This window comes from Peromyscus leucopus, chromosome 7 (assembly GCF_004664715.2).
Source record: "Peromyscus leucopus breed LL Stock chromosome 7, UCI_PerLeu_2.1, whole genome shotgun sequence".
NCBI lineage: Eukaryota > Metazoa > Chordata > Mammalia > Rodentia > Cricetidae > Peromyscus > Peromyscus leucopus.
Window position 1 is genome coordinate 49746719 of NC_051069.1, and position 19750 is coordinate 49766468.

The 19750-nt window shown below is 51.5% G+C and overlaps 1 protein-coding gene across 3 annotated transcripts in view; it reads left to right on the forward strand.

Moving 5' to 3' along the window:
* Elavl3 (ELAV like RNA binding protein 3) overlaps window positions 1-19568 on the forward strand; it is a 36282-nt gene extending 16714 nt beyond the window's left edge. The window contains exons 4-7 of one of the 3 annotated variants that reach the window (XM_028872518.2): window positions 8268-8421; window positions 8530-8755; window positions 10246-10284; window positions 15775-19568. In XM_028872518.2, coding sequence (XP_028728351.1) covers window positions 8268-8421; window positions 8530-8755; window positions 10246-10284; window positions 15775-16126 — 771 coding nt within the window. In that variant the 3' untranslated portion in view covers window positions 16127-19568. The remainder of the gene's footprint in view (window positions 1-8267; window positions 8422-8529; window positions 8756-10245; window positions 10285-15774) is intronic. The other 2 variants (XM_028872520.2, XM_028872519.2) reach the window with 2 other exon arrangements.
* Window positions 19569-19750: the final 182 nt, after the last annotated feature.

Here is a 19750-nt window from a genome sequence, read left to right on the forward strand (position 1 = left end):
GGCCCGATATTATGAGCATGGCCTGTTTGGAGAGTGTCCTTTCCAGGTGCCTCAGTTGGTCTAAGCCTCTTCCAGGCAGCTCGCCTGGTTTCTGCTTCTCCCAGGCAGCTGGTCTGGCCCCAGGGTCTTCTTTGCAGCTCTGTTCTGAAAATCTCAGAGGATCTCTCAGCTCTTATTGCTTACTCTAGCAGGAAGGGCCTGCTGAATCTGGTCAGTTTCAGGAACTTCCTGATGCTAGTTTGAGTTATTTACCTTCCTGCTTAAAGAGCTTCCGTAGGATCGTAGGATGGACTATTTCAATCTCCGAAGAAACTGTTACAAAGTACTCTACCTCTTCCTCCAGCTCTTCCAGCCTTTCTGTTCCCTCTTCCCCAGTGATCTCTGAGTCTTGGTGGGGGTGACTGTAGGTGTCCATCTGTGGTCAAGAAACAGGCCACCACGCCTGCCACTGTAACCGTCGCTTGTCGTTATGAGTTGAGGGTGACAGCAGTGATCTGTGGGTGTAAGGACACGTGTTTAGAAGGCGTGTGACAGGCACGTGACATCCACCTAGAAAAACCATACAAGTCATTCCCCACTGGGACCTAGGACCTCCGTAGCAGCCACCGGGTTTTGTCCGGTTTACAGTACCAGATGTGAACTCTGTCTTGTGGAGTGGACCTTAAATCCAGTTGAATTGGTCTTACCCATAATGGCTGAGCAACTATTGCACAATCAGGCACATCCTGCCTGGCATGTCAGTATTTCAGCCCACAGGGTCCACATCCACGCAGGAATGTTGGGGACAGCAGCCTGCATGACCCCCCTGACCCTATAAAAGCCAGAGAGCAGGATGGGAGTTTCCAGTTCAGTCCCAGTTAGCGTCTCCATGTCCTACAGTCAGAGCATGCGCATGCGGTGTCTTCAGCAACAGGGCGTCACCCTTTAGTCCTGGCCTACAACCGACACGGAGCAAAGGCTTCACCATTTGTGGGACCTCACTGGCCAACAACTACAGGGGGGTAGAGCCCACCCCTGGCACTGAGGCTTCATCAGTGACCTATGGCCTCTGGGAGCGTCCTTCAGGATTCTTTTTTCCTTTCAATTCACCCAGCCCCATAGGGTTGTGAGGTAAGTGGCCATTGCACCTGTCTGTCTGTCTGTCTGATACCTTTCCAAATCTGCAAAGCCCTCAGAGGTTGGCACCATGCCACCTGTATAACAAAGCCTTTTCCAGAAACCACGCAGGACAAGGCAACATCCCGAACCCCCATCCCATAACAGTGGGGTGACAAAGACAACCTTGGTGAAACATGAGTGTGTTCTCACCAAGTGTCAGGTGATCTCAGAAGTTCACACCTAGGAAGATAGTGAAGTCAACACAATCAAGGTCTCATGCAGCACCAGAAGGTTCCATCCATTTGTCAGCTGCTTCCTCCACAGATCAAGGTTGGGCACACAGCATGGATAGGAGACGCTAACTTAATTAGCTCTCTGTCACCCCCAGTCATTCTCTCTGAGCCATTACGTTTCCATATCCCAGAGCTCTTCACGAGCCTCCCTACATCTCTCCACCCTGACCAAGTCAGCGGGCCTGCCTCAGTCTGCTCACACCTACTCAGGGCCAAAGGTGAATGTGGCCCAGCTTTCCCGAGGCACCCACAGGCTCCCTGGGTCAGACAGGCCCTGGGTTGGCCGGGCGGCTGTTGCCTCCCCATTCACCACACCTGGCTGTTCACTGGGGGGGATAATTACCCACCCCAGGACAGGCTTGGCCGTCTTCACCTGTGGTGTTCCATCATGGTTGTCTTGTGTGAACTGCTCCTCAGGCTTTACAGACTTCCGGAAGCTCCTCAGCACACGATTTGGCTTTCTGTCAGTCTTTTGCTCAGGAGCTTCAGCTGGCCACAATCTTGCCACGTGTCTCTGAGTAACCCAGACAGACCTCTTCCTCGGCTCTACGTTTTGACTGTCTCCTCGTGGTTGTTTTTACTTTATGAACTTCCTTTACATGCTGGTCTAAGTCACTGAGATCTGCCAAAGCCTTTCCTACTTTATCCAGCTCTTACCCCGCCAAAGGGCTCAGCAAGGCCACTAAAGCTCCACGCCGGCCTCGAGGATCAACGTTTCCCTTCCTCTTCTGTGATCACACTTCGATCTGACCCAGTGAACTGGGGTTCCCACACAGCTCTCTTACTCCTTCCTCGGGAGTGGCTTTCCTCCTCTCTTACCCGCCATTCCCGGATGTTTATGATGACCTGGACAGAGATTGTTTACACTGTGTCAGGGTGTGCAGCCTCTGCCTAAAGGAGCGGTGGGGAGCTGCATTACTCAGTCTTCTGCCTCCACAGCAGTCCGACTGATCCCATCCACTCCCGCGTCCCACAGCCTCACAAAGCCAGGTTCTCCACCACTTCTGTTCTCCCTGACGTCAGACGTTCCAACGCCGAGTGGTCCAGTCACACTAATTTCTCACAGTGGATCACTGAAGGCCCCATCTGGACATCAGATCACAGATTTCCCATTCCTACTAAAGGTTGGACTTGCAGGGTGTCGTCTATCACTTTTACCTCCTCTCTCTCATCCCCCTTTATCTAATTTACTTGCCAGATCCAAGGCTAACACGGAGGATGCTGCCATCTCCTCCCTTCCTTGTTGCGATGGCTTTTCTACACAGACGAGCGCCTGCTAGGCCCCCATCTCAGGCTCAGGTGTATTTTGAACTACACACAACAGTGGCTAACTCTGCTGGGCTGCCGGACACTCTTAGCTCCTCTGCACTCATCTTAAAGACTGCAGATTTTCCTCTAACTTTTAACTGTTTTCAGGGGATCTCCACACATTCCTGTAGTGCCCTCCGCCTTATCAAGCAGGCATCCCTCCAGATGAAGCCTGCCCTCCTGGGATTCCTCCCACACACACGCTAATCCTGATGGCTCAGCCTTGTTTGCATGTCTCACTACCAGAGCGAGAACCATGTAACTGCTGTCTTAGCACAGACACACACTCACAACAGCACACAGGAGAAGGCAGCTCTGCCGGGATTCCCTCCCTGGAAGCTTCCCCTCAGGCCTCTCAGCTTGCAGCCCGCCTTGCGGCCCATAGCCAGGACTGCGCTCTCACTCAGGCCCAGCTCATCTTTGCTTCGGTTGTGTCCCTGTTCTGGAGGCCGTGAGGGTGAGGGACAAAACTTGTCCTGAGGAGACACAGCACACATGTCTGCTCCCCCCAGATAGGGAGCCCACGACAGACCAAGTACAGACACCACCAAAGTCCAAGTTGGTGAACCAGTGAGTGTTATTGGGGTTACTTACAGGCGTGTGGGTGAGGGGTTACTCACAGGAGCAGAAACGACTCTAAGACAGCGGCATCACCAAGGCCCACCCCAGCGTGGGTGACATCTCACAAAGCTGGGGACCTGAGCACACTGCACAGCCTGCAGGCAGCTGCACAGGTTGGAGAGCGTCCTTCCCAGGTGCCTCAGGTGGCCTCAACCTCAGAGTCGTCTTTGCCGATCCCTTCTGCAAGCCTCAGAGGGACTCGCAGCTCTTACTGCTTACTCGAGCAGGGAGGGGCCTGCTGAATCTGGTCGGTTTCAGGGACTTCCTGAAGTTGGTTTGAGTTTCTAACCTTCCTGCTTAAGGAGCTTTGGAATGTTTCCGTCTTGGAGGAAACTGTTGCACAGGTGTGTCAGGTGCTTGCTGTTAAAGTGTGAGGACCTAAATTCAAATCCCGGAACTCATGTGACCACAGACTCGGCTGTGGGCACTGTAGGCGGGAAGTGGACACAGGAGACTCTCTGGAAGCTTCCAGGCCGGGTGTGCTAGTGTCCATGGTGAAGAAAGTGAAGACCAACACTGGCTGCCCTTCCTCTTACTCACTGTAGCATTGTGGGTTCCGACCTCCACACACACAGAAGAAAGATGGGGAGATCTACCCTGCACCTTCCGTGACCTGAGACCTAAGATGCTACCCTGGCTGGGTGTAGTGGCCCATGCCTGTAATTTCATCACTCAAGGCTGAGGCAGCAGGGTTGCTGTGACTCCCAGGCTGTCTAGAACTCCATAGAGAGACCAAAGCGCACTGTTCCGAGCTGGGTGTGGTATTGCACACCTGTAATCCCCGAACTCTGGGTCTCTGTGAGCAGGAGGCCAGCCCAGTGTACACAGATGCTCCAGACACCCCAGGGCTGTATAGTGAGACCCTGTCTCAAAAACAGTAACCACGACGACAAACAAACCATCTAAACTCTCACGGTGCCATGATAGAGTTAGGAAACCTCAAACACTCGGTTGCAATTTTTAAATTTGTGTGTGTGTGTGTGTGTGTGTGTAAAGAAATATTTTTGAGACAGGCTCTCACTATATAGCTCCAGGTGGCCGGAAGCATGCTGTGTAGACCAAGCAGGTCTGGAACTCACAGGGAGGTGTGCCTGCCTCCGCCTCCAGTGCGCCACCACACCCGCTCACACAGGGAAAGATGGAGGTAGCCTTCACTTGCTCCCTGAGTGACAGCCCCGGCCCTAATTGTTACTTCTTTTTAAGAATTTCACTACATTTACTCAGTGTGTGTGTGTGTGTGTGTGTGTGTGTGTGTAAGCCAGAGGACAGCTTTGGGAGTCTGTTCTCTCCTTCACCCTGTGAGTCTGAGAGATCCAATTCAGGTCATCAGGCTTGGTGGCAAGCGCCTTTACCTGCTCACCCATCTCAGCGGCCCCTAATTAGTTATTTGTAAGGAAGCAATACAGCTCCACAAGGCATCTCCCCAAACAAATGCCAGACCCGTTACAATGGCCCCTGTCTACATCAGATTTAGAGGTTTGAATAGAAACAGCAGAAGGGAGGGGGAGGGGTGCTCGCGACCCTCCCACCACAGAGACTGGTCACCCCATTGACACTTGTGGGCGGGGCCTCTGCACCGCGTCTCCAGGACATTGATGAAGACACAATGAGCCGGGGTTCCATACTACTCTGTAAACAGACTTTCTTCCCCCACTTGACAATACCGGCCAGTGTCTCGTGCTGTGAATGGCTGAGTCGGCGGACTTGTGAGCAGCTGCAGAGTTGCTGAGATGTGTTCTTACAATGACACAAATGGAATGGCCTCACCAAATGGCCACAGCCCACAAGCCACAGACAAGCACCTTGAGATGGGGTCACAGCAGGGCCAGTGAGGGTCCGGTGGGTTGCTGCCAAACCTGATTCCCTGAGTTGGATCACTGAAATGTGATCACATGGTACAGGCAGAACACACACACACACACACACACACACACACACACACACACACACACAAACCCTAAAAATAAATTAATGTAAAAAAACAAAAAGCTGAGAATCGGGGAGGGTGGAGAGGACATTTCAAACTTCGAACTGTCAGAAAAAGGAGAGAGCGTTTCTGTGGGGCGGGTTGAGACAGGGCCTCCATCTCGTTCTGTGACTCAGCTGGCCTTGAGCCCCAGACGGTCATCCCATGGAATCCTCCAGAGTGTTGCTATTACAGACACGAGCCGCCCAGGCCAGCACGAACAGACTTTCCAGCACCAAAAACAGCAGGTGCACAAGTCCTGAGGCTGGACAGGCCTGGTGCATTTGGGTAAAAGAAAGGATGTGATGATGGGGAAGTGAGGGGGTGAGAGCAGAGAGGAGACCTGACCGAATGCAAGGCCTTGTGGGCACGGAGTCTGGAGGATGGAGCTGTAGTTTAGTGGTAGAGCAAGTCCCTGGGGTCAGTCCTCAAACCACACACACACACACGCACACACACACACACACACACACACACACACACACACACACTTGGGCTGGGTAGCTGGGTAGGTGGCTTATGGGGAAAGGTGCCAAGAATTACCTTCCTAAGCTGCTGTCTGTCCTCTGCAATTAAGCGTGGCACATGCACACACACGTGCACACTCAAATGTAATTTGGAGCTGTTTTCATTTTTTGGAACTCGAGAGATGGCTTAGCAGTTAAGAGCACTGGCTGATCTGCCAGGAAGCCAAGGTTCAATTCCCAGCACCCACCGAGCCTGTCATAACTGTCTGTGACTCCGGTTCCAGGGAAGCTGGTGCTCTTTTCTGGGCCCTGCGGGTACTACATGCACCCAATGCACACCCATACCTGCAGGCAGAACATTCATACACATAAAATAAAAGTAAACACCAGGCGGTGGTGGTGGTGGTGGCGCACACCTTTAATCCCAGCACTGGGAAGGCAGAGGCAGGTGGATCTCTGTGTGAATTCAAGGCCAGCCTGGGCTACAGAGCGAGATCCAGGACAGCCAGGGATACACAGAGAAACCCTGTCTCCAAAAAAAGAAAAAAAAAAATTGGACAGGGTCTCTATGTAGCCCTGGCTGTCCTGGCTTCAAACTCACCTGTTCTGCTTCTCGAGTGCTGGAGCTGACACTGGGTCACCACACGGTGACATTTTTTTCTTAAAAGGACTTTAGCTTTAAGGCAGAGGAAGGAAGGAGGGAGCCACGGAGAATTCTGTGGGGCAAGAAACTGGCTTTAGTGTTCAGGGCGCCTTTGGGTGCCGTGTGGAACGGAGTGTGAGCGCGGGAGCTGTGTGGTCAGTAGCCGAGGCTCGGAAGGAGGAGGAAGTGTTGAACTGCAGGCCCGGTCAGGGAGCGCCAGTCTCTTCATTTTGATTTTTTTTGTCTGAAATATTCAATTGTCACCCACCCTGCTTTTCTTTTGTTTTAATTACATTTAAAATTTTATTTGACATGTATATGTGTGTATGACACACAGGTCAGGGAGTGAGCTCTTAAGGCACGAGAATGCGGAGGTCAGAGGACAACTTGCAGGAGTTGGTCCTCTCCTCCTGCCATGTGTGACCCAAGGATTGAACTCAGGTGGACAGGTTTGGCCGCAAGCCCCTTTGCCTGCTGAGCCCTCTTGTGGGCCCTGCATTTTTTGTTTTTATTATTTTTAATACAAATGTAGAGTTGTAAAACATTAGTGCTAGTCAGATCCCTTTGGTTTCAGTTTGCGAAGATTAAAAAAAGTAAGTTTGTTACAGTTTCCAGGGGGTGATAATTCCTACCCACCTCATCCCACCCCACCCCTAAAAGGCATGCACAACCTTGTATCTACAACACTTTGGGCTCAGGGGGTGATAATTGTGCACCGGGGTCTGGGGAGCCGACGCGGGTCCTTTGCAGAAAGGACGTTTCCCAGCCCCCGCCTGTGTTGGTTTATTTGTTTTATATGTTTTTGTCTGACACCAGGTCTCAACTACACAACCCTGGCTATCCTCAGACTCACTCTGTAGACCAGGCTGGCCTCAGACTCACAGAGGTCTACTTACCTCTGCCTCCCCAGTTCTGGGATTAAAGGCCTGTGACATCACTCCTGGCTCTCCCAAACCTTTTCTTTTCTTGAGACCCAGAACTGGGCATGGTCCATAAGTTCAGACTTGCTGGCCATGAAGCCAGGGACTACCCTGCAGCCCCTCCCGGAGCTGGGGTGACAGGTGTGCACTAGAACATGGAGCTCATTTGTTTTAGATAAAAAATGAATTATTGCCGGCGGTGGTGGCACACACCTTTAATCCCAGCATTTGGGAGGCAGAGCCAGGCAGATCTCTGTGAGTTCAAGGCCAGCCTGGGCTACAGAGCAAGATCCAGGACGGGCACCAAAACTACACAGAGAAACCCTGTCTCGAAAAACCAAAAATAAATAAATAAAGAAAGAAAGAAAGAAAGAAAGAAAGAAAGAAAGAAAGAAAGAAAGAAAGAAAGAAAGAATTATTACTAGTTGTATGGGGGGGCACACGCATGCTGCCATGTGGGAGTGGGGTCAGAAGATGCTTTGGGAGTCGGTTTTCTTCTTCCACCGTTGGTTCGAGGTCGAAAACTCTCTCCTGCTTCCACGCAGGCACATCGCCATGGCCTGCCTGGCTGGTTTTGGCTTTGTTGTGTTTTCTTAGGCGGGTGCTGGAGGTCTAGCTCGGGGACTCAGTCTTGTGCAGCAAGTCCTTTGGAACCACCCCTCCATCTCCTGCTTTGCTCTTTGAGACGGGGTAGCACGTGGCCCAGGCCAGACTTGAACTTAATGTGTAGTAGAGATGGCTTTTAACTTGGGCTCCTCCGCCTCCATCCGCCAGGTCTTGGGATGACAGGTGTGAATTACCTTGTCTGCGTGGTGCTGGGGATGGAACCCAGGCTTCTTGCTTGTAAGACACGCTCCACCCACCCAGCCCCAGCCCCGGGCGGCTTGTTAAGTGAACTCGTGGGGGTGGGGGGCCTTTCTGAACCTCACTGTCCTCTGATCCCCGGCCCAGGTGTCCTATGCGCGCCCCAGTTCCGCCTCTATCCGGGATGCTAACCTGTACGTCAGCGGCCTCCCCAAGACCATGAGCCAGAAGGAGATGGAACAACTCTTCTCCCAGTATGGTCGGATCATCACTTCCAGAATCCTGCTGGACCAGGCCACAGGTCAGAACGCCAGGAAGAGAGGGTGCCCTGGGCCAGGGTGTCCCGGGGAGGGAGAGTCACCCGAGAAGGTACAGAGTACCTGAGTCCGATGCCCTCACACCCTGCCAGGTGTCTCTCGGGGTGTGGGATTCATCCGCTTTGACAAGAGGATCGAGGCGGAGGAAGCCATCAAGGGACTGAATGGACAGAAACCACTGGGCGCAGCCGAGCCAATCACCGTCAAGTTCGCCAACAACCCGAGTCAGAAGACGGGACAGGCCCTGCTCACCCACCTGTACCAGTCCTCTGCCCGGCGCTACGCGGGGCCCCTGCATCATCAGACACAGCGCTTCCGGTGAGCCAGAGTCCCCGGACCCCAGGCCAGGCGCCCCAAGCCTGCAGCCGATTTCCCTGAGCCTATTTCTCAGACTGGGGACCCAGGGACACCCTGCCAGCAGAACAAGTCAGGGCATGTGCCCAGTCCAGAGAACAGGGGCTCAGGGTATGCTGGCCACTACTGTTGGCAGCCAAGTGAAGTCCAGCTGTGGCTCTCTGTCTCTGTCTCTGTCTCTCTGTCTCTTCCTCCCCACCCCACCCCCCATGTGTCTTGGTCATGGTTTCTATTGCTGTGGTAAAAAGCGCCATGATTACAACAGTGTGAGGAGAAAGGGGTTAATTTCATCTTACAGCTAACAGTCCACCGTGAGGGGAAATCAGGAACCCGTAGGCAGGAACTGAAGCCGAGACCATGGAGGAGCACCGTTTACTGGCTCACTGCCCGTATGGCTCAGTCTGCTCTCCCTCACAGCCCAGGCCCACCTGCGTAGAGGTGGCACCGCCCACAGTGGGCATCAGTCAAGAAAATGCCCCACAGAATTGCCCACTGGCCAATGTGATGGAAGCGTTTTCTCAATTGAAGTTCCTCTTCCTAGCTGACCCTAGTTTGTGTCAAACTGACCAAAAAAAAAAAAAAAAACAGCCCCCAACCCCCCCAAAAAATGAGAAAACAACCTGGACATCCTGTCTCCCATTTTCTCCCTGTTTGTTTTTTTCTGTGTGTGTCTGTCTGTCCTTTCTCCCTTACCTTTCTCTGTGCCAGTTAGTCTGTCCGTATGTCCTCTTCCGTCTCTCGGTCTGTCTTTATCTCCGTATCTGTCTCTCTCTCTGTGTACTGTGTCTTTCTCTTCTTGTCTCTCTTTGTCTCTCTCTCTCTCCTCTGTCTCTCTCTCCCACACACACACATAGGTCCCGCTGTGCCTCAGTCTCCTTGTGGATAACACCACCACCAGACATTTCCTCTCATTTCTGTGTGCTGGCCATGATCACATTTCCTGCATGATAACTGGGTAGAACAGAGCTTGTACCATGGCATTTACCGAGATTTCTTCACCTGAGACAGAGAGTGGACAAGCCCAAAAGAAGACTCGAACCCGGGATCCTGGCTGCTCCCAAGCGGGAGGTCAAAGGGAGCTCCTTGTAGCTCTGGGGGTGGCTGTGTGAGCTGCACGTCCTCCCGTGGGCTCAGGAGAAAACCCCGAGGCTGCACTGCCACCTTTATGAGCACCTCCTCTTAAGCCAGAGATCTCAGCCCCTGGGTCCTCCTGGCAGGGCCCACAGAGGCCTCGGGGGAGCAGGACAGGACCATTCAGGCTGGGCAGCAGCCGGGCTGCTGAGAAGCAGTCCCGAGTGAGTGAGGTTCCGTGCCAGGCGGTGTCCAGCCGGGCTGGGAGCGGCGCGGGGGAGGGGGGAGGGGGGCTGCCGAAGGCTGTGGGGGTGGGGAGGGCTGGCTGTCACATCACAGGGGTGGGTCACAGGCCACGCTGACAGCTGCTTCTGCCTCCACAGGCTGGACAATTTGCTCAACATGGCCTATGGAGTCAAAAGGTAACAGTGCTCCTGCCCCACTCCCCCCCCCGCCCAGCCCCTTACCTTGATGGCCGCCTCTAACCCCTGCATGCCCCTTGTCCCGGGGACCACTGGGGAACTCTCTCTGCCTGTGTCTAGGAGATGATGGCCTATGAGCAGGGCAGATGTCTCGCAGGGCAGCGGGTGGCGCATGGAGAGCGGCCTGTGGCTTTCAGACATTTCTTGTTATCGTCTCAGCAAAAGCAGGATGCACTTGTGCCCCCAGCTCCCACATTAACCCTCTGAGAGCCACTAACGACTGTTGTTTTGTGTGTTAGGAGTGGGACTCTGGGACTTCTGCATGCCAGGCTCGCACTGAGCCATGCCCCCAGGCCCTCACGGGGATTCAAGGCAGGGGCTCTATAGCCAAGCCATTCCTGAGCCCCATCCTTCAGCGGCCACCGTTGGCTCCCTTCCCTCCCGCAGTTGCTCTAAACCTTGAAGGCATCCTAGCTTCATCCACATCCCTGCTCTTGTGAGCGTCTCCATGTTCTCTGTGTCACAAGCTGTTGGGAACATGTTGACTATTGAAAGCCGGGCTTGAGGCCAAGGATGGAGCATGGCCCAGGCAGGACTTGCTCTCTCTTGGACATGAATTCGAGACAGAATACAGTGCCTGGTACATAATAAAAGGTGGCCATGTCTGAACACTGTCGCTGATGTTCATGTTCTCAGGCCCCCGGGGAGGAGATGTGTGAGTGAGGGGTGGGCAGGGCAGTGCAGGGGCAGCACTGGGTCATGTGATGGTGACCAGAAAAGGAACTGGGCATCAGGGACAGCTGGTACAGAGGCTCAGAGGAGGAAGTGATCAAGGTTAAGGGGTTCAGACTTTCAGAGTCTTCTCCCCAAGTTGAGTGATTTAATCCTGAGGCTGAGGAAGCCAGCGGGAATGTGGCTTTCTATCCTTTAATTAATTTAGTCAACAAGCAACCTACTAAGTGTTACCTGAGAGGTGAGCCATCCAGGAAACATCAGGAACATGGTGGTGACATGAGACAGTTGTCCTCCTTACCCATCAGGGACACATCCCAAGACTCCTGGTGGATGCCTGACTCAGAGATTGACATGAACACCTCTATATGTCTTATTTACTTACATTTCTACTTCTTTGTTTATGTGATTGTTTGTTTGTTTATGAGGCAGGGTTTCTCTGTGTAGTCTGGTATCCTGGAACTCACTCTGTAGACCAGGCTGTCCTCAAACTCACAGAGATTTGCCGGCTTCTGCCTCCTGAGTGCTGGGATTAAGGATATGTGCCACTGGCCCCAGTTTATTACTATAATTTTGTCCTGGAGAGGAAACTCCAGGCCTTGTGAACAAGCACTGGACACTGAGTGCCACACCCAGCCCTCTGTGTTTCTCGACACAGGGTTTCATGTAGCACAGGCAGGTCGGCCACGCTGCCCGAGCTTGTCCCTGAACCCTGCTCCTTCTGCCCCTCCCTCCTGAACATGGGGTTGCAGGTAGGTTCAGTTTGTCTTCTTACTTTGTATTTTGAGCTTGTGACTCTCCTGCCTCAGCATCCTAGAATGGCAAGCCTCATCACCAGGCCAGCTCCTTCTTCATAATTTCCCAGATAGATTTGTCCTTTCCTTAGATATTAGTGACCTTATTAGTGACCTCTCTTTTCCATATGTGAAGAACTTTCACCTTTTCCCTTAAAGGAAACATTTTTATCAGTTTCTTTCAGGTATTTCTAATAAACAGCTTTAACCATTAACCAATTAAAATAAGGGTTCCTTAGCACAGAAACTATGATTTTACAGATAGCAATCCACAGATCCAGGGAAGCTACCTAGCAGGGGGGACCCTAGGACTGTGGCTTATAAAAAGTTTTAGTTTTACCTAATCACTTGGCAAGTTTTAGCAAAACATTTCACTATTAGGATAAGAATTTGTACCATATTAAGCTGATGAAAGAATATGCTGGCCGTACTTTCAGGAGGGGAGGCTAAAATCCTTTTAGATTATGGATTAGCCTATAGAAAAATGTCTGCTGTAAATCAAACAGTGAAGGGGAAGATGAATAGGAATTTCACTTACACAACTTAAGTAAAACACAGCTCTCTGAACAGATGAAGATAGGGTTCTTCTGTATCCCAGAATCCAATCAATATTTATATGTATAATTCAGCTATCATTTGGCTTAAAAGGGCTCATGGGAAATGTTATCATTTTTACTATTTTCTACAGAGAAAATATTTTACTGTTTAAAATAACCCTGGACTTTCAAATTATAACCTGTTTTTATGTTCAAAAAAAAAAGAAAAGAAACTATGATTTTAGACAGTCAGTCTGACAATAAGACCGCTAAGTGGCTAATAGGAGGGTGGCATTTACTGCATGGACACACTGGCCAAACATCGTGACATCTCATCATGCTACTCAGAACAGCGTACAGTCTTTTCTCCTTACTTAACCTCTTCTTATTTCTTCCTCTTCTTCCTCTTCCTCCCCTCTCCTTTTCTCCCCTTCATTCTCTTCTAGACAGCCTTACTGTGTAGCTGGCTGGCCTTGAACTCACAGAAATCTCCCTGTCTCTGCCTCTGGAGTGTTGGATGAAAGGCATGTGCCACACACAAGGATTTTTGCTTCTTTCTTGTTTGGTTTGGGGGTTTATTTTAAGATGGCACCCCATGTATCCCAGGCTGACTTCAAGCTTGAGACATAGATGAAGAGGGTCCTGAACCCCCATCCTCCCGTCTCCACTGCCTGGTGCAGGAGGACACACACAGCCATCCATCGTACTTGGCTGTTTGTGAAGTAGGCCGGGACAGGGTGGTTTGGGGCTGGCGAGACGGCTCCGTGTGACACAGGCATAGGACCTGACTTCAGATCTCAGCGTCCGTAAAAACCCTGGAGTGGCAGTGGACATTTCTAACCCAGTGCTGGAGAGCCGAGACAGGAGGATCCGAGAGGGAGAGAGACAGAGAGACCGATTTAACAAGAAAGGCACTCTTGAGAATGGAAATGTGTTAAAGCTGGGACGGACCCAAGAGTCAAAATGTTTCTTTTGAAACAAGATTTTGCTATGTGACCTCAGCCTTCCGAAAGCTAGGATTATAGTCCTGAACCGCTTTACCATATTCAGTGTGCAATTTAAAACTTGTGACTGTGGACTGACAAGATGGTTCAGAGGGTAAAGGGGCTTGCCGCACAAGCCTGACAGCCTGAGTTCAGTCCCCAGGACCCACATAAAGGTGGGAGGAGAAGAGCAACTCCACAGACTTGTCCTCTGACCTCCATGTGTCACACATGTGTACTCCCTCCACACACACACACACTCACATACACTCACATACACACACACTCACACTCACACACATACACACACTCACACATACACACATACACACACTCACACATACACAGACTCACACACACACTCACACATACACACACACACTCACACACACATACACACAGACTCACACACACACTCACACATACACACACACACTCACACACACATACACACAGACTCACACACACACATACACAGACTCACACACACACACACTCACACATACACACACACTACTCACACACTCACACACACAAAATAATAATAAGAAATTCAATAAAATTATATCAAAAATTCTTGCCGGGTGGTGGTAGCACACGCCTATAATCCCAGCACTCGGGAGGCAGAGGCAGGTGGATCTCTGTGAGTTTGAGGCCAGCCTGGTCTACAGAGGGAGTTCCAGGACAGCCAGGACTGTTCACAGAGAAACCCTGTCTTGAAAAAAACAAAAATAAAAAAATGTATGGTTGTATACCTTCTAATCTTCATGGTTCAGAAGGCAAATTCAGGAAGATCACAAGTTAGAGGCTAGCCTGGGCTATGCAGTGAGACCCAGTCTCAAAAAGCCAAAACATGGGCTGGAGCAATGACCCAGGAGCTAAAGCACTTGTTGCTCTTGCAGAGGACCCAGGGTCAGTTCCCAGCACCCACATGGTGGCTCACACACCTGTAACTCCAGTTCCAGGGGTTCTGATGCCCTCCACTAGCTTCTGTGGGTATCAGATATCCATGTGCTTCATATACATACATGCAGGCAGGCACACATAAAAATGATGTAAGTCCACACTGAACATAACAACACAGGCCTCTAATCCCAGCACTAGGGAAGATCTCTGAAGGCCAGACTGGTCTACATAGTAAGTTCCAGGACAGCTAGAGCTACGCAGAGGAGCCCTGCCTGGAAAAACTAAATATATATATATATATATACATATATATATATATATATATATATATTTTTTTTTTTTTTTTGGTTTTTTGAGACAGGGTTTCTCTGTGTAGCTTTGTACCTTTCCTGGAACTCGCTTGGTAGTCCAGGCAAAAACTAAAAATATTTTTTAAAAAGCCAAAACAAAACAAACAAAAACCCCCAAAAGCCAGTCTGAATTTTTGGAAATTTCTGCTTAAAATGTTCAAACCAAAGGCAACTACAGGTAATTGAAACCAGAGAAAGAAAAACTTTGAGTCAGGGGGTTGCTGCTTATGATTTGGGTAGGAAAAAGACCAGAAAGGCAGATAGACGGGGCCACTTCATGGCGTCAGAGGAAGGTGCTAGAGCCCTGGGCCACGTAAAACACCTGTGCTGCTCCTGCCGGGCCAGTGTTCACACGGGGATTCAAAATGGAGTCAGAGATGTCAGGGCAGATTAGGACCAGGACAGAGCTAGGAGCTGGGGCTCAGTCGGTGCCTGTGCTGTATGTACAAAGCGCTGGGCTCCTTACCCAGCGCCTCCATGGAGGCTGAGGCAAGAACTGCAATTCGGTTCGAGGTCAGCATGGGTGGGGTGCAGTCAGTCTGCCTGGCTCCCTCTGTTCTCTCTCTCTCTCTCTCTCTCTCTCTCTCTCTCTCTCTCTCTCTCTCTCTCTCTCTCTCTCACACACACACACACACACACACACACACACACACACACACACACACGAGTTAGTTTTGAAGGGGTGGAGACTGGGGATGCAGCTGAATTGGAAGAGCACTTCTGGTGTGCACAAAGCCTTGGGTTCTACCCCAGCACGCGGAGGCCAGGTGTGCAGTGCCAGCCTTTGGGAGGTAGAGACGGGAAGCGGGAGTTCAAGATCAGTAGGCAAAGAGGAACAAAAGCAAAACCAAGAAGCCCCCTTGGCTACATAGTGAGTTCAAAGCCACCTGGGCCACCAGAAGAGAAGTTGACTTAGAGGTCACTAGAGAAGGGTGAAGAGCAACAGGTCTCAGGACTGGGTAGGGTCAAAGGTCATGAGATCAGGATAAAGATGGTACTTTAGGACAGGGTCATAGGTGATATTTGGAGAGCTCTGGAGGACAGTTTGCAGGTGAGGGGCTGGTGTCTCAGTGAGGTCAGAAACAGGTAATGGGGTCACAGCTAGGTTAGGACCGTATAGGGTCCTCCCCATGGGGGGCTCGGAGGCATGCTGGGGATCAGGGCAGAGCCCGCGTGACCCCCAAAGTAGTCCCCTGTCGCTCATCGCCAGGTTTTCCCCAATCGCCATCGACGGCATGAGCGGCCTGGCCGGTGTGGGCTTGTCTGGAGGCGCTGCGGGTGCCGGCTGGTGCATCTTCGTGTACAACCTGTCCCCGGAAGCCGATGAGAGTGTGCTGTGGCAGCTTTTCGGACCCTTTGGGGCAGTCACCAATGTCAAGGTCATCCGAGATTTCACCACCAACAAGTGCAAGGGCTTCGGCTTTGTCACTATGACCAACTACGATGAGGCAGCCATGGCCATCGCCAGCCTGAACGGCTACCGCCTGGGTGAGCGCGTGCTGCAGGTGTCCTTCAAGACCAGCAAGCAACATAAGGCCTGAGAGGTCGCCGCCCTCCCTCCCCGGGCAGCAGAGAGAGAGAGAGAGAGGGAAAGAGAGAGAGAGAGGGAGAGAGAGAGAGAGCACGTGATTGAAGAGCAGGCAGACCCACACACCTGCAAATACACCACAGGGTGAGCATCGGGATGGGGAGGGTCTGCAGGGATGAGGGGGAGGGACCCCCACCCTGTCCTCCCTGCTTTCCCCACCCAGGGGCCTGTTCACTCTCTCGTCTTGGTTTGGTTCATGGTGATGGCTTTTGTTTCTTTTTTTGGCTAAAAATAAAAAGAAGAAAGCAGAGAGGAGACCCCCCATCCCACCTCCCCCTCACCACCCTGCATGGGTTGGCTCAGGGGACACAGCAGTGCCCCATCCAGGCCTCCCTAGCCCAGGCCTGTCCTATACCGCAAGAAAGGGGAGGGAGCAGGTTTAAAAATCCCCAAAACAGCAAAAAAAAAACATGAAAGAGGGGTGTGGGCATCCCCATCCCCCGCCCCAGTCCCCTGGGCAGAAAACAGGGAGCAGGGTTGGGGCAGGGCAGGAAGCAGAAACAAAATGAAAAAAAAAAGGGGGTGGGGTGGGGTGGGAGGGGAAGAAAATCTCTATTTTTGTAAAAAGGGAAAAAGACCTCGTGGAGAATTTTTACTGGGGATTCTTGAACTTGAAAAAAAAAATCACAAAAAAAAAGACAAAAAAAAAAAAAAGAAACTATTTTGGCAAGTTATGTTTACCAACTAACTGGGGCAGAGGGCACAGGGAGCAGGGCTGAGGGGTTGGAAGTCCACAGGGCCGCCAGTATACACACACACACACACACACACACACACACACACACACACACACAGAGCCACAAGAAGCCAGGAGGGACATACACTTGGACCTTGGAAACACATACACAACACATACAGAAACATTTCAGGATACATTGAGGAAGGCTGACCAAACCCACACCAGAGGACGGAGACACACAGACCTTGGGGCTGCATCGACACAGCATTGGCTGCTTGTCTACAAAACCACGTGATGTGTGCAAGCCACTGTGACAGATCCATTGGGATGTAGGAATCGGACACAAGTTTCCAAAGAGAGCCTGGGATGTCACTGGGTTGGCGGAGTGCTTGTACAGTGTCCACGAAGCCTGGGTTCATCCCCAGCAATGCATAAACCTGGTGTGGGGTGTACAGTCCTCACTCATCCTAGCACTTGAGAGGCAGAGGCAGAAGAACAGGTCAAGACTAGCCTTGGCTACATAGTGAGTATGAGGTCAGCCTGGGCTACATAAGACCCTGTCTCAAAACACAAAAACAAAAACCAATAGGTCACCTAGAAACATACAACACCTAGGGACATACACCCATGTTCACAGCATCCTACAGGCCCAGACAAGACGTTCCCACTGGAGACCCTGATCCAGGTACTTCCTCTAGCCAGGCTGACCAGCCGCTTCTCCCTGGGCCCCAGTAAGCCCCAGCCCCAGGTTCTCTGCACAGACTCCTTAGCCCACCAGGGGCCTCCTGCTGCCCACCACACAGGCGTACACACATGGCGTCCATGCATCCAAACACACAATACCTCGTTCCACTTTGGCATCACCGTGGGCTGGAGGGGGCTCCCCACAACACTGAGGCCAAAGGACCCCGTGCCCCTGGGGCTCAGCCTCCCTGGGTCCAGGGGGAGGTCTGCAGTCTCCTCCCTCATCTAGGGCCAGCGTGCTCCCCACCGCAGCAAGCACCCAGCACCCCCCCCCCAGATGCAGGGGTGGATGGGCCCAAGGTGTCCCCCACATTCCTTCCCACCCACGTGTCGCCCTCTTTTGATTGTTGGGTTTTTCGTCTTTCCGGACTGTGGGGAACCATGGATGTAGCCTTCATGAGCCCCAGCCCTGGCTTCTGACTGGATTTTGCATCCATAACTCCACACTTTGACTTTTTATTCTTTTATGCAAGTTCCAACAGAAGCCACAGGCTGGAGCCCCTGGGAGCCCCAAACCCTTCAACCCACCCCTCAGTGGGCCCAGTCACACCCGAGAGTCGTGAAGCCCCGCCCACTGGTTCTGGTTGCTTTCTTCCGGTGTCCTCTGCGTTTGGTGTCTGGCCACGGTCCCATTTGAGCGTCCAACTCTCTCTCCCCACCCCTCCTGGTGTTGTTCTTAACCGTCTGTGGAGTTTCTGCTGCAAGGAACAAAAAGAAAAAAAAAATTAAAAAAAGACCAAAAAATAAAAAACGAAAAAAAAAAAAAAGAAAAGAAAGAAAACTCAGAAGATGAAATATAGCAACAGGAAAGAAAGAAAAAAAAAGACAAAAACACACACAAAGACGATTTAAAAACAAAAAAAGGAAAAAAAAAAGATAAACTGTCACCAGTTAACTTTCTTGTACTTTTTTGCTGAATTTAGCTTCATGTAGTTTTAACTTATTGCTATGTTAACTATTTATTATCCTTGTTGGCCTGTTAAGGACCTTTGTGTATATTTCTGTTCTCATTGCTTTGCAAGGTGAAGGAAGGGGTCCCTTTTCTTTCAGTTTTGCTGAGATGTGGTTATGCCTAATTTATTTATAAAAAGGGGAAGTGGAGTCATTAAAGTAATAATTATTAATAACAGTAATGGTAGCGGAGTGCCCCCCGGGGGTGCCGTGGGCTCCGAGGGCTGGGGTCCCCACAGCTGTCGGTGCCCAGGGTCTCTCAACGGGATTGTTTTGCTATTGTCTTGAGAAGTTTTTTGTCTATTTAGCTGGTGAACTCTAGCTTGCTCACGATACACCAAACCTATTTATTCTGGTGGTTTCTAAGTCTGCCCTAACCCCCCTCCCAGCAGGACAGGGACTCCCCGCCTTCAGGAGGGTCCGACCCCTTCTTTCCCTGCTGTTTCTGGGGTCTCCCCCTGCCCTCCGCACATGCTGGAGGCATCCGAGCAATAAGGGCTGGGTTTGTCCCCCACCCTGGGGGGAGGGCGGGCTCTGAAGAGGGGGCTCCTCCCCCCACCCCCTCCCACCAAGGCCTAGGTCCCTGCTGCCCCCAAGACTGGGAGGAGGGGACTTTTTTCTAAGACACAAGCTTAGCCCAGCCAGGCCCCCTCCCTGGAGGCCAGTCCCCCAAGAGGGCCAGGCCAAGGGCTCCCAGGGAGAGGGGCCCTTGGGTCTTCCAAAGTCCCTGGGGGCCAGGGGCAGGGCCAGTAGGGAGGGGGCTCAGCCCCTCCAACCCTCCCTTCATCCTGTTTATTGGGAAAGTTTCAAACCATGACAGAGTCCATGTTGGAGGTGATAAAAAGAACTGTAGAAAAAAACAAAAAAACCAAACCTCAACCCAAACCCACGAACACTTCAAGTTGCGTTTAGACTATTTATTACTGAGATTCCAGGCCTGGCCGCGGTAACTGACTTTTACATGGAATTGTTTAATTATTTGTACTTTTCATGCCAGAAAATAAAAAGTTCAGAATCTTAAGTCTCAGGTGATTTGTGCACGGCTCTGGGCAGGGGTGGTGGGACGGAAGCCCAGGAAGGACACCACCCCCCTGGGCTGGGGTCTCTAAAGATGGCAGGCGCATCTCAATAGCTCAATAGCCTACAGTCTACCATCACCAGGCGCTGGCTGTCTCCCGTCGGTCGATCTGTAGGGCCGCAAGG